The 14,986-nt window shown below is 30.9% G+C and overlaps 1 protein-coding gene across 1 annotated transcript in view; it reads right to left on the bottom strand.

Moving 5' to 3' along the window:
- Positions 1-3,615: 3,615 nt before the first annotated feature.
- The window catches only part of LOC143065481 (secernin-2-like), a 32,525-nt gene continuing 21,154 nt past the window's right edge, over positions 3,616-14,986 (bottom strand). Inside the window, exons 5-6 of the mRNA XM_076239062.1 lie at positions 6,148-6,354; positions 3,616-5,618 (exon numbers count right to left, since the gene is read on the bottom strand). Coding sequence (XP_076095177.1) covers positions 5,098-5,618; positions 6,148-6,354 — 728 coding nt within the window. The 3' untranslated portion in view covers positions 3,616-5,097. The remainder of the gene's footprint in view (positions 5,619-6,147; positions 6,355-14,986) is intronic.

Raw genomic sequence — 14,986 nt, forward strand, 5'->3', positions numbered from 1 at the left:
ATATCGGATTAGCTGTCTTCTCTTCTACAAGTTCTTTATAAGGTCATTCAATATAATATAAATAAAGATATCGGATTAGTTGTCTTCTCTTCTACAAGTTCTTTATAAGGTCATTCCATATAATATAAATAAAGATATCGGATTAGTTGTCTTCTCTTCTACAAGTTCTTTATAAGGTAATTCCATATAATATAAATAGAGATATCGGATTAGCTGTCTTCTCTTCTACAAGTTCTTTATAAGGTCATTCAATATAATATAAATAAAGATATCGGATTAGTTGTCTTCTCTTCTACAAGTTCTTTATAAGGTCATTCAATATAATATAAATAAAGATATCGGATTAGTTGTCTTCTCTTCTACAAGTTCTTTATAAGGTCATTCAATATAATATAAATAAAGATGTCGGATTAGTTGTCTTCTCTTCTACAAGTTCTTTATAAGGTCATTCCATATAATATAAATAAAGATATCGGATTAGCTGTCTTCTCTTCTACAAGTTCTTTATAAGGTCATTCAATATAATATAAATAAAGATATCGGATTAGTTGTCTTCTCTTCTACAAGTTCTTTATAAGGTCATTCAATATAATATAAATAAAGATATCGGATTAGCTGTCTTCTCTTCTACAAGTTCTTTATAAGGTCATTCAATATAATATAAATAAAGATATCGGATTAGTTGTCTTCTCTTCTACAAGTTCTTTATAAGGTAATGCCATATAATATAAATAGAGATATCGGATTAGTTGTCTTCTCTTCTACAAGTTCTTTATAAGGTCATTCCATATAATATAAATAAAGATATCGGATTAGTTGTCTTCTCTTCTACAAGTTCTTTATAAGGTCATTCAATATAATATAAATAAAGATATCGGATTAGTTGTCTTCTCTTCTACAAGTTCTTTATAAGGTAATGCCATATAATATAAATAGAGATATCGGATTAGTTGTCTTCTCTTCTACAAGTTCTTTATAAGGTAATGCCATATAATATAAATAAAGATATCGGATTAGTTGTCTTCTCTTCTACAAGTTCTTTATAAGGTAATTCCATATAATATAAATAGAGATATCGGATTAGTTGTCTTCTCTTCTACAAGTTCTTTATAAGGTAATGCCATATAATATAAATAAAGATATCGGATTAGTTGTCTTCTCTTCTACAAGTTCTTTATAAGGTAATTCCATATAATATAAATAGAGATATCGGATTAGTTGTCTTCTCTTCTACAAGTTCTTTATAAGGTAATGCCATATAATATAAATAAAGATATCGGATTAGTTGTCTTCTCTTCTACAAGTTCTTTATAAGGTAATTCCATATAATATAAATAGAGATATCGGATTAGCTGTCTTCTCTTCTACAAGTTCTTTATAAGGTCATTCAATATAATATAAATAAAGATATCGGATTAGTTGTCTTCTCTTCTACAAGTTCTTTATAAGGTCATTCCATATAATATAAATAAAGATATCGGATTAGTTGTCTTCTCTTCTACAAGTTCTTTATAAGGTAATTCCATATAATATAAATAGAGATATCGGATTAGCTGTCTTCTCTTCTACAAGTTCTTTATAAGGTCATTCAATATAATATAAATAAAGATATCGGATTAGTTGTCTTCTCTTCTACAAGTTCTTTATAAGGTCATTCAATATAATATAAATAAAGATATCGGATTAGTTGTCTTCTCTTCTACAAGTTCTTTATAAGGTCATTCAATATAATATAAATAAAGATATCGGATTAGTTGTCTTCTCTTCTACAAGTTCTTTATAAGGTAATGCCATATAATATAAATAAAGATATCGGATTAGTTGTCTTCTCTTCTACAAGTTCTTTATAAGGTAATTCCATATAATATAAATAGAGATATCGGATTAGCTGTCTTCTCTTCTACACGTTCTTTATAAGGTCATTCAATATAATATAAATAAAGATATCGGATTAGTTGTCTTCTCTTCTACAAGTTCTTTATAAGGTCATTCAATATAATATAAATAAAGATATCGGATTAGTTGTCTTCTCTTCTACAAGTTCTTTATAAGGTAATGCCATATAATATAAATAAAGATATCGGATTAGTTGTCTTCTCTTCTACAAGTTCTTTATAAGGTAATTCCATATAATATAAATAGAGATATCGGATTAGCTGTCTTCTCTTCTACAAGTTCTTTATAAGGTCATTCAATATAATATAAATAAAGATATCGGATTAGTTGTCTTCTCTTCTACAAGTTCTTTATAAGGTCATTCAATATAATATAAATAAAGATATCGGATTAGTTGTCTTCTCTTCTACAAGTTCTTTATAAGGTAATGCCATATAATATAAATAAAGATATCGGATTAGTTGTCTTCTCTTCTACAAGTTCTTTATAAGGTCATTCCATATAATATAAATAAAGATATCGGATTAGCTGTCTTCTCTTCTACAAGTTCTTTATAAGGTAATTCCATATAATATAAATAAAGATATCGGATTAGTTGTCTTCTCTTCTACAAGTTCTTTATAAGGTAATTCCATATAATATAAATAAAGATATCGGATTAGTTGTCTTCTCTTCTACAAGTTCTTTATAAGGTCATTCCATATAATATAAATAAAGATATCGGATTAGTTGTCTTCTCTTCTACAAGTTCTTTATAAGGTAATTCCATATAATATAAATAAAGATATCGGATTAGCTGTCTTCTCTTCTACAAGTTCTTTATAAGGTAATTCCATATAATATAAATAAAGATATCGGATTAGTTGTCTTCTCTTCTACAAGTTCTTTATAAGGTCATTCCATATAATATAAATAAAGATATCGGATTAGTTGTCTTCTCTTCTACAAGTTCTTTATAAGGTCATTCCATATAATATAAATAAAGATATCGGATTAGCTGTCTTCTCTTCTACAAGTTCTTTATAAGGTAATTCCATATAATATAAATAAAGATATCGGATTAGCTGTCTTCTCTTCTACAAGTTCTTTATAAGGTAATTCCATATAATATAAATAAAGATATCGGATTAGTTGTCTTCTCTTCTACAAGTTCTTTATAAGGTCATTCCATATAATATAAATAAAGATATCGGATTAGTTGTCTTCTCTTCTACAAGTTCTTTATAAGGTCATTCCATATAATATAAATAAAGATATCGGATTAGTTGTCTTCTCTTCTACAAGTTCTTTATAAGGTCATTCCATATAATATAAATAAAGATATCGGATTAGTTGTCTTCTCTTCTACAAGTTCTTTATAAGGTAATTCCATATAATATAAATAAAGATATCGGATTAGCTGTCTTCTCTTCTACAAGTTCTTTATAAGGTAATTCCATATAATATAAATAAAGATATCGGATTAGTTGTCTTCTCTTCTACAAGTTCTTTATAAGGTAATTCCATATAATATAAATAGATGTTGTATGGTGACCAATGAGACACCTATCCACAAGAGGCCAAAAATGTAAATGTATACAGGAATTCGGTATTAAATAAAACTGTTTGTTTGTAAAGCTTCCACAATGAGCAAAACTCAATGAAGTATAGATGTTTTTAGGAGTATATGTGCCCATTATTATATGGACTACAACTTAAGTATTTCTAATAAAACAAAAACACTATTTGACTGATTTATTCTTAAGCCTTGTATATCAAACACATACACATACACATTCTTATGGTTAATAAGAATGACTGACAACATTGCACGTCCCGGTTAATATATTAACAGCATATGTAAAACATCACAATTCTTAATATAAATTTGAAAAGTGAATGCTTTAAAAGTCTGTGTTGTTCACTGGCTTCTATGCACTACTACTTTGATTTAATTTGATTAAAATGTTCCAAACACATTGGTAAGAAAGGTAAATGTCAACATATGTCTGACATAAACACTTTTTAACAGCATTTGTAGATTTAGAAAGTGATGTTTGTTGAATTACTACCAATTATTTTCGTAGGGGTAATTACTAGTAACAATTCAGAAGCTATTTTTTATCTTATTATTATCAATATTCAATAGTTGCTAATAACATTGTTCATGCTGGTCCATTGGAAGGTAACATCATACATGGAAGGAATGTAAATAAACATTGTTTTAGTAAAACAAGGTTACTTTTGGGTTTTAGGGATTGATTGATTGCAGTTGTTTCAGACAAGATGTTTGAATAACTTTGCATAGAGAAACGTAATATATGAATAACAGATTACAACAAAAATAACATCTTACACTAGCTGATTTTCTAACACAGTTAAAGTCTTCATTTTTTCATCAGTTTTGTATAATTAAAACTGCATGTTTAAATTGTATGAAAGTTTTGAGAAAAAAGAATTCATCAAAGAAAAAACTATTTAGACTTTTTTTGTTTTGTACAAACTTGTTAGCTAACAGGAACAGCAAAACTGCAATGGAGTGCATTGCTGTTAATCTTTGAGAGACTATTTAAGATTCAGTATAATAATTCTTAAGTTAACATTATAGTTCTGTAGTATGAGCATTACACTATCATAAAATATGTAAAAATGTGAGCAAATATATATAATATGTCATTGATCTGCATATTAATACTTTACCAATATAAATACCGGACACAACTGTACAAATTGGAATGTTCAAAAAATCGTTATATTCTAACAAATATAATACAACAATACAGCCTAACACAAGTGTACAATACAAGTAATAAGGTACACAATCAAATATCACGTTCTATGCTTGCTTCATTTTATGATTCATATAAGATCTTTTATCAGCTAGATCGATTAAAAAGGACAGGAACATAAAGATATTCAATATTCTCTAACCACAAAAACATCATAAATTACACGGTGTAAGTTTAGTTCATTTCAATGTTTTAGGAATTTTAATATGAAATATTTCATTAGATTGCAAAAGATTTTTTTATTAAAAAAATAAATAAATTACAAAAATAATAAATATATCAAAACACAATCACATTGACCATTACATTACATTGATTGATATTATAAAACAAGAAACAATTTGTAATGTGAATTAATCATCATTAGCACAAGAGCACATACACATTTATTGCAAGACATCACATACTATTTAAATATCTAAAAGTTGCTAGTTTATCCAATCTTGTAGAAATTCAGTTCAATATTACACATATGTTTGAAGATTTGTGACACTTTCTTACAGCTATTTTCATCAAAGTTTTGTAAGATTTCCATCATATCCTCAACACATTTATCTTCTAATTCTTTCAGATTCTGTGAAATCATTAATCCCATAGGATTCTCCGTATTCAACAACTTGACAAAGTTTTCATGTCCTTTGTAAAGGGCATGTCTCCTGTCAACAGTTTTACTAAAACGTGGCTGCATAATCAATGGATCATCGGCACCAAACTTAGGAGAAACAGTAAGATCACCAAGATCTACATCAGGACAGAAGATGAATGGTTTGTAGATACTAACATTGGGATTAGGTGTGGCTGTAAACCAATGTAGAGGTGGGGAAAGGGATGCACCAGTTGGGATTACCGATATTTGACTTCCTGTCGACAGACTCAAACCTCCACCACCCAGACGACAGATTTCATTTTTCTCATCACGTAGAATCTTAGCCATATCTCTCATTCCAAATATACCTGTAATATATAAAGATGGTACCATATGATGTAGGGTAATACTGATCGTAATATATAAAGATGGTACCATATGATGTAGGGTAATACTGATTGTAATATATAAAGATGGTACCATATGATGTAGGGTAATACTGATTGTAATATATAAAGATGGTACCATATGATGTAGGGTAATACTGATTGTAATATATAAAGATGGTACCATATGATGTAGGGTAATACTGATTGTAATATATAAAGATGGTACCATATGATGTAGGGTAATACTGATTGTAATATATAAAGATGGTACCATATGATGTAGGGTAATACTGATCGTTCTCTTATTTTAGCTGATTTTTACTTTCTCAAAACAGTTGATTAGTGTTTTACTTAATCTAGGTTCTTTATTAGTATAAATTCAATTATAATGTCATATTTTCTATTTTGCTATTGTGACACCATGAAAAAGGTGACCATTCCTGATTTTGGAATCAATAGAATTTCTTATTGTATTTAATTAAGTCTCTGGTATGTTTGAAACACTCACCTTCCTTAGAATATTCTTCAAGAAGTCTTTTACCATTAACAAATCTGTTGACAGGTGTAGTATCTTTAGCAAACACGACAGAGAAATTAAAATTTCCATCAGATTCCTTGTACAAACCCAATGATTTAGCCTCCTCTATAAGATTAGGTGACATCATGTCTATTTTTGTACCAATGGTCAGCTGGTTGGAAATATTTCTTACTCCCTCTGAAATAAGTAATCAATGGAAACAATAATTTCTTCATTTTCTTTTATTTTATTTTAGGAAACACCACTTGGATAGCTGGAAATATAATTTGTTTGATAAAAATGACCAAACAATTCTAAGGTTACATGAATTCTTTCAAAATTTATTATATATACTCAAAAAATAAATAAGAAGGCTACATGCAAACTAAAATACCTAAGAAACTAAGTCGGTTTAGTGTAACATTTTTTTTTATAGAGAATTTAAAAAAAAAAATCTTTTTGTCTGGTATTGCTCTTTAAAAACAAAATCCTTTCTCACAATAGAACATAAATAAACCTGAGATGTTCATATTGTGTTTAACTTTGTAATTTCTATTTCAAATTAATTCCCATAATGTCTTTGCAAAGACCTGTTTCTAAGCCTTGCACAAATAAAATTTATATTTCGAGACAAAGTAGTTATTTTATACGGATGCCAACTAGAAAATATTGAATATTTCAATTCAGTTTGTTATACTGTATTCTTATCTTCATTTGTGACTTCAGTACAGTTGTAACAATTAGATAAATTCATTGTAATTAACTTGATAAGGTTAACAGCAGTGGCACCTTACAGGTTGCACTTTGTAAATACAGCTGTTTCTCAAAACACGCCTTTTTTGGGGAGTAATAGAATATTCATAGAAAATTAATTTTGTTTACATACTGGTTCCCAGTTATGCTCTCTGTGTTCCATATCGCAGAGACAGAACTTGGGAATGTTACCAGTAAATAAACACGTGCACATTGTTTACATTGAAATCTGTGGTAACCTTTCATTCGAGGTAGGGGTAGTTAAGAAAATTAGTGTAAGTTTAAACTCTGAGAAGTTCAGGGCATATAAACATTGAAAATATGCCGCACAGCCCTATATTTTGACCTTTGAAAAAAATTGTGGTGCATATGAACTTTCAATTCTAGGATAAGATTTTTTTCAAAACTTCATAGTAAAAGTGGTACAGTTTTAGCCGTAAAAGGAGTTCCTATGGGAAATTGCATTGTCAATATTTACAGAAATGCAACCTACAGATTCTTGAAAAAGATCTGATTTATTACAGAAAGAGGAACTTATCAAAATCAAATCTAAACTTCTCACTGTACAAAAATAAACCAAACATCATTTCATAATCTTCCAAACTGTGTAACTGGTGTGGTGATACTGTGTTCTCCTAGAGTGCTGAGTTTTTATTGCTCAGTCTTTTGTTTTTCTGTTTAGCATTTTGAGACTTTTGTTTGATTTCATCCTTTTCCTTTTGCCAAGTTGTCTTAAATAAGCACTTTCATTGCCCCCTTTGCATTTGTTTACCAGTACCTGTTTTGTAGTTGAAAATAATGGGTTAAGGAGTATACAGATTTTTTTTTGTGAAATTGAGCAGTATTTAGTGAATAAAAGGTGCATATTTTATAAGGAAACAACAAAGGAAATGATGTCAGGATAATCGGCCTCACAATGGATCTTTTAAAATCTCAAAAGACAGAGAGTTACAGCACTAATTATGGAATGGCAATTTCCATGTTAAAAACTGACTGTGCAAGTCCTAACAAAAACCTGTCAAACATGAGAGCCATCTTGGATAAAGACATCTTATCAATATATCAATAGCTTGCAGTGGCCCTTGAGCCAGGTGAGTTAAATGAAATCTGAGTCAATAACCATATTTATAAAAACAATTTCTAGTTTAAAATTTTTAATCTTGAAGCAAAATATATATATCCCAAGAAAAATAAACAACTTTAACCATTAAATTGTATTAAAACTTTAACATTCAACACCTAGAACAACAGTATGTTTTGCATATTTTAACAAATAACACTGAAATATAACAAAAGTTTTATTGATCAATAATTATCTAAACTAATCGTAACTACTTATTTTGTCTTCTAGATATAAAATGTGGTCTTACAAAAATATTCTGGCTTTCAATAATTATATTATTATTTTTTTTAATTTTTTTTTTATTTCCAACAATAAAAAGATAATATACATGACATACATACATTATAATACATATAATATAACTACAATGTCATAATTATAAATATATCTTAATTGGAAATATTTTACATTTTCTATTGAAAAGATAAAGAAAAAGAAAAATAAAAAAAAATAAAGGAAAACAAAACACAAAAAACAAAAAAGGATTATCCAGTTACATCCCTATCTATATTTTAAATATCCCATATTCATGTTGAAAAAAAAAATCTTTTCAAAATTAACGAGACATATTTCTTTTGTAACAATAATGACAATAATTTTTTCTTTAAAAAAAAATATAATTAAATAGTCATAAAAGAGGGACGAAAGATACCAAAGGGACAGTCAATAAGTAATTATAACCAAAAAAAGGAAGACGTTAGCTGGTATTCAATAAACCTTTTTCAAAATTATTCCATACATTGTCAAATTCAGCTATCTTTTTTATTTTTTACAGCTATCATGCTCTCTAATTTATACATATATTTCAGCTTTATTATCATTGCTTGCAATGAGAGATTCTTTTTAAAGCATCTAGAATTATACACATATTGTTTAATATAAAGAAAAATCATGTTGTATGGGTTATTGGGGAATATCTTGGATAAGTCTCCAAAAAGAAAGTTTATTTTTTTGATTGGTAGACTTATTCTACTGGAAAGGAACCAGTTATCAATATCCTGTAGAAAATTTGTTCAGTATTGCAATCCCAAAAATAGGTGTTCTAAAAACTTGTTATTTGATTTACAAAATGTACATTAAGGATCATCGCTCAATTTCATTTTAACTAAATACTGATTTGTTGCAATAATGCAATGGTTAATCCTATATTGCAACCACTGTAATTTACATTTTTAATAACAGCAAAAGGCAGTCTGAAAATCTTTTTCCAGTTCAGATTCATTAAGGTACAGTATCCGACAATCGATTGATTTGACAAAAGTTGATTTTTCCTTCAGGTTTTAATTCAATTCAATTAAAAAGAATAAATTGAATAGACACATTAACGATCGACTTATTCAACAAATCTTTAACGATAGATACGATCGATAACGATTGAACATTGTTTGTCTATTCAATCAACTAAATTTATTTATGATGGAGACTCGATCGTAACGATTGATAACAATTGAACATCTTTTGTCGATTCAATCAACTAAATTTATTTATGATTGAGACTTGATCGTAACGATTGATATGATCGATAACGATTAAACATTGTTTGTCGATTTAATAACCTCAATGCATATGTGTTATGATGAAGACTCGATCATAACGATCGATAAAGATTGAACATCATATGTCGAATCAATCAACTCAATGTGTTTTGATGAAGACTCGATCGTAACGATCGATACTATCGATAATGATTGAACGTCATATATTGAATCAATCTACTCAATTTGTTAATGGTAACTATTTAATAAATATTATGGATAAAGACAAAATAAGTTATAGTACTACATATTTCCCACTTCAGCACTTATGGAGATTAACACTATGAAAATTATATATGTCAGAATGGGTATTAGTACATAGTGAACATAATAAGTACACACAATTGAAAAGTATACAAAAGTTAAAGCATAGGAATTTGCTGTTTCAACAACTTTTAACACTGATAAATCATTTTTAACATTAATTCCAGTTTGAAGAAGGTTCATAGCACCAGTTTCAGAAGAGAAAAACATTTGTGTGACAAAAATTGGTAGTAGTAGCCAGTTTATGACAGCAGTATATATATAGAACATTAAAATGAGGAAACTGAAATGAGCAAACCAACATTAAAATTATTTCAAAATTATTTCAAAATTATTATCAAATGAACATTATAGGAAAGTAAGGCCAATTTGCTTGCTTGTGCTGTAGTATGTAAAGATATGTCTGCTTAATTGCGCCTTGTGCATTTTTTTTTATAGCTGTATTAAATATAAGCCATCTAGCTTCGTAAACTGTGTTGATGTGCCTTCTAGCACCAAAGGCTGTGTCAATTTATCGCCAAGCACCGTAGTCTATGCTATTGTATCAGACTTAGTAAGATTAGAGTTAGAGTTAGGGTAATAGGAAGACTGTACATATTAAATATGCCTTCTAGCGCCGTACGCTGTGTCAATATGCTGCCTAGCGCCTTATGCGTATGTTATTGTATCAGACTAAGGTTAGGGTTAGAGTTTGGGTAATCGTAAGTCTGTATTGGTTATGCCCTGTAAGGCTGTGTGCTTTGTCAATATGTCGCCTAGCGCCGTAGGCTGTCTCAATATGCCGCCTAACATCGTAGACTATATTATTGTGTCATACTAAGGCTAGGGTTATAGTTAGGATAATAAAAAGAATGTATTGAATGTGTCATCTAGCGCAGTAGACTGTGTTGTTGTGCCTTCTAAATAGCGCCATAGGCTGTGAGTATATGCCGCCTAGCGTCGTAGGCTATTTAATTGTATCAGACTTAGGTTAGTGTTAGAGTTAGGGTAATAGTAAGACTGTAATAAATATGACATCAAGCGCCGTAGACTGTGTTGATGTGCCTTCTAGCGCCATAGGCAGTGTCTATATGCCGCCTAGGGGCGCTGTAGGCTATGCTATTGTGTTAGACTTAGATTACGGTTAGATTTAGGGTAATAGTAAGACTGTAATAAATATGCCTTCTAGCGCCGTAGGCTATTTTTTGTGTCATACTTAGCTATAGGTTATGGTTAGAGTTAGGGTAATAGAAAGACCCGGGTTAGGATTAGAATTAGGGCAACATTCAGACTGTAATAAATATGCAATCTACCGACGTAGACTGTGTTTATGTGCCTTCTAGCGCCACATGCTGTGTGTATATGCCGCCTTACGCCATAGGATATGCTATTGTATCTAACTTAGGTCAGGGTTAGAGTTAGGGTAATAGTAAGACTATAATAAATATGCCATCTAACGCCGTAGACTGTGTTAATGTGCCTTGTAGATAGCGCTATAGGCTGTGTGTATATGCCGCCTAGCGCCATAGGCTATTTTATTGTATCAGACTTGGGTTAGGGTTAGAGATAGGGTATTATTAAGACTGTAATAAATATGCCGTCTAGCGCCGTAGGCTGTGTCAATATGACACTTAGCGCCGTAGGCTATTTTATTCTGTCATACTTAGCTATAGGTTATGATTAGAGTAAGGGTAATAGTAAAACAGTATTAAATATATCATCTAGCCCTGTAGACTATTGATGTGCCTTCTAGCGGCATAGGCTGTGTGTATATTCCGCCTAACGCCGTAGGCTATGTTATTGTATCTAACTTAGGTTAGGGTTAGAGTTAGGGTAATAGTTAGACCGTAATAAATATGCCATCTAGCGCCGTAGACTGTGTTGATATGCCTTCTAGTGCTGTAGGCTCTGTCTATATGCCACCTAGCGGCTCGGTAGGCTATGCTATAGTGTTAGACTTAGGTTAGGGTTAGATTAAGGGTAACAGTAAGACTGTAATAAATATGCTTTCTAGCGCCGTAGGCTATTTTTTGTGTCATACTTAGGTTAGGTTAGCTAAAAGGGGTAATAGTAGGACTGTATTAAATGTCATCAAGCGCTGTCTACTGTGTTGATGTGCCTTCCAGTGCCGTAGGCTGTGTCTATATGTCACCTAGCGCCGTAGACCGTGTCTATATGCCACCTAGCGCCGTAGTCTATGTATTTGTGTCAGACTCAGGCTAGGGTTAGAACTAGGGCAACAGTTAGACTGTAATAAATATGCAATCTACCGCTGTAGACTGTGTTGATGTGCCTTTTGCGCCGTAGGCTATGTCAATATGCAAACTAGCGCAGTAGGCTTTTTTCTTGTGACAGAATTAGGTTAGGAAAGAGTGAAGGCTGTCAACATGTAATAACCAGATGCTCCGCAGGGCGCAGCTTTATACGACCGCAGAGGTTGAACCCTGAACGGTTGGGGCAAGTATGGACACAACATTCAAGCTGGATTCAGCTCTAAATTTGGATTGTGATTAAATGGTTGACACAGCATAGGTTTCGGACACAGATTGAATGTGGTCTAATGAACTTAAAATATTTTTTTTGCCTTTGAGCAATTCACTATGCTGTTGAATATTAATCCTCTCAAAAAAATGTTTGAAGAAATTTTCTTTTTATTTATGAAATCTGAAATGAGAAAAATTTAACCCCCCCCCCCTATTTTTTTTCACATCCCCTTTCCCTTTTTCCAAAACTGATCTCAATTCAAATTTCTAATGGAGTTTGCAACAATAACTACTCATTTAAATACATCATAAAATATTAAAATGTAACAAAAGGTGCATGTTATCACTTAATGGTAAAGATTGTTTTAATTTATCAATTGGTAGTAAAAGTGAATATACATTGTATATTGTATAAAACAATGATTTTAGTTGATTCAACTACTATTCTGGACAAAGAAAGATAACTCCAATCAATTGAAAATTTCTTGCTATTGCACAATATTGTGCAATTAGATATTTCTTGCTATTGCGCAATACTGTGCAATTGAAAATATTTGCTATTGCACAATACTGTGCAATTGAAGATTTCTTGCAATTGCGCAATACTGTGCAATTGAAAATTTCTTGCTATTGCACAATACTGTGCAATTGAAGATTTCTTGCTATTGCTGAATACTGTGCAATTGAAAATTTCTTGCTATTGCACAATACTTAATATAATAATTTTGGATCCTGATTTGAACCAACTTGAAAACTGGGCCCATAATCAAAAATCTAAGTACATGTTTAGATTCAGCATATCAAATAAGCCCAAGAATTCAATTTTTGTTAAAATCAAACTTAGTTTAATTTTGAACCCTTTGGACTTTAATGTACAGCAATTTGAAAACAGGACTTAAAATTAAGAATCTACATACACAGTAAGATTTGGCATATCAAAGAACCCCAATTATTCAATTTTTGATGAAATCAAACTTAGTTTAATTTTGGACCCTTTGGACTTTAATGTACAGCAATTTGAAAACAGGACTTAAAATTAAGAATCTACATACACAGTAAGATTTGGCATATCAAAGAACCCCAATTATTCAATTTTTGATGAAATCAAACAAAGTTTAATTTTGGACCCCGATTTGGACCAACTTGAAAACTGGGCCAATAATCAAAAATCTAAGTACATTTTTAGATTCAGCATATCAAAGAACCCCATGGATTCAATTTTTGTTAAAATCAAACTAAGTTTAATTTTGGACCCTTTGGACCTTAATGTAGACCAATTTGAAAACGGGACTAAAAATTAAGAATCTACATACACAGTTAGATTCGTCATATCAAAGAACCCCAATTATTCAATTTTTGATGAAATCAAACAAAGTTCAATTTAGGACCCTTTGGGCCCCTTATTCCTAAACTGTTGGGACCAAAACTCCCAAAATCAAACCCAACCTTCCTGTAGTGGTCATGAACCTTGTGTTTAAATTTCGTAGATTTCTATTTACTTACACTAAAGTTATGGTGCGAAAACCAAGAATAATGCTTACTTGGGCCCCTTTTTGGCCCCTAATTCCTAAACTGTCCAGACCTCAACTCCCAAAATCAATCCCAACCTTCCTTTTGTGTTCATAAACCTTGTGTTTAAATTTCATTGATTTCTATTTACTTATACTAAAGTTATTGTGCGAAAACCAAGAATAATGCTTATTTGGGCCCTTTTTTGGCCCCTAATTCCTAAACTGTTGGAACCAAAACTCCCAAAATCAATCCCAACCTTCCTTTTGTGGTCATAAACCTTGTGTCAAAATTTCATAGATTTCTATTTACTTAAACTAAAGTTATAGTGAGAAAACCAAGAAAATGCTTATTTGGGCCCTTTTTGGCCCTTAATTCCTAAAATGTTGGGACCAAAACTCCCAAAATCAATCCCAACCTTCCTTTTGTGGTCATAAACCTTATGTTAAAATTTCATAGATTTCTATTCACTTTTACTAAAGTTAGAGTGCGAAAACTAAAAGTATTCGGACGACGACGCAAGACGACGACTACGACGCAGACGACGACGCCAACGTGATACCAATATACGACCAAAAAATTTTTAATTTTTGCGGTCGTATAAAAATCATTAGACTGCATGATCCTTTGATTGTCTCAATATATCTCTAAGTGCCGTATGTTCATTATTGTGTTCTTGAGTTAAGAGTATAGGTTAGGGTTATAGTTAAAACAAGAATTAGAGCTAGGGTTCGACTGTTTTGAATGTGCAATCTAGTGCCGTTAGCTGTGTCAATGTGCCATCCAGCAATGCGTGCTGTGTCTGTGTCCCATCTAGCTCCATTGATCGTGTTAATGTGCCATACAGCATTGTAGTCTGTATCAATATGCCATCTAGCACCGTGAACAATTTACAGAGTTGATTAATCTTAGACCATATTTCTAATATGTAGAAACAGCAGATAGATCGATACGAGTTTGCAATGTTTAAAATATAAAAATAGAGTTGCCTGAGTTGATTATATTGATGAACTGTGGCACAATCGTAACGATTGAATACGATCGTGCAAACGTTTAAAATATGAAAATAGAGTTGAATAAATTGATTATAGTGATCAACTGTGGCACAATCGTAACGATTGAATACTATGGATAGGATCGTGCAACGTTTGAAATATGAAAATAGAGTTGACTGAGTTGATTAT

Source organism: Mytilus galloprovincialis, chromosome 2 (assembly GCF_965363235.1).
Source record: "Mytilus galloprovincialis chromosome 2, xbMytGall1.hap1.1, whole genome shotgun sequence".
In the NCBI taxonomy this organism is placed as follows: Eukaryota; Metazoa; Mollusca; class Bivalvia; order Mytilida; family Mytilidae; genus Mytilus; species Mytilus galloprovincialis.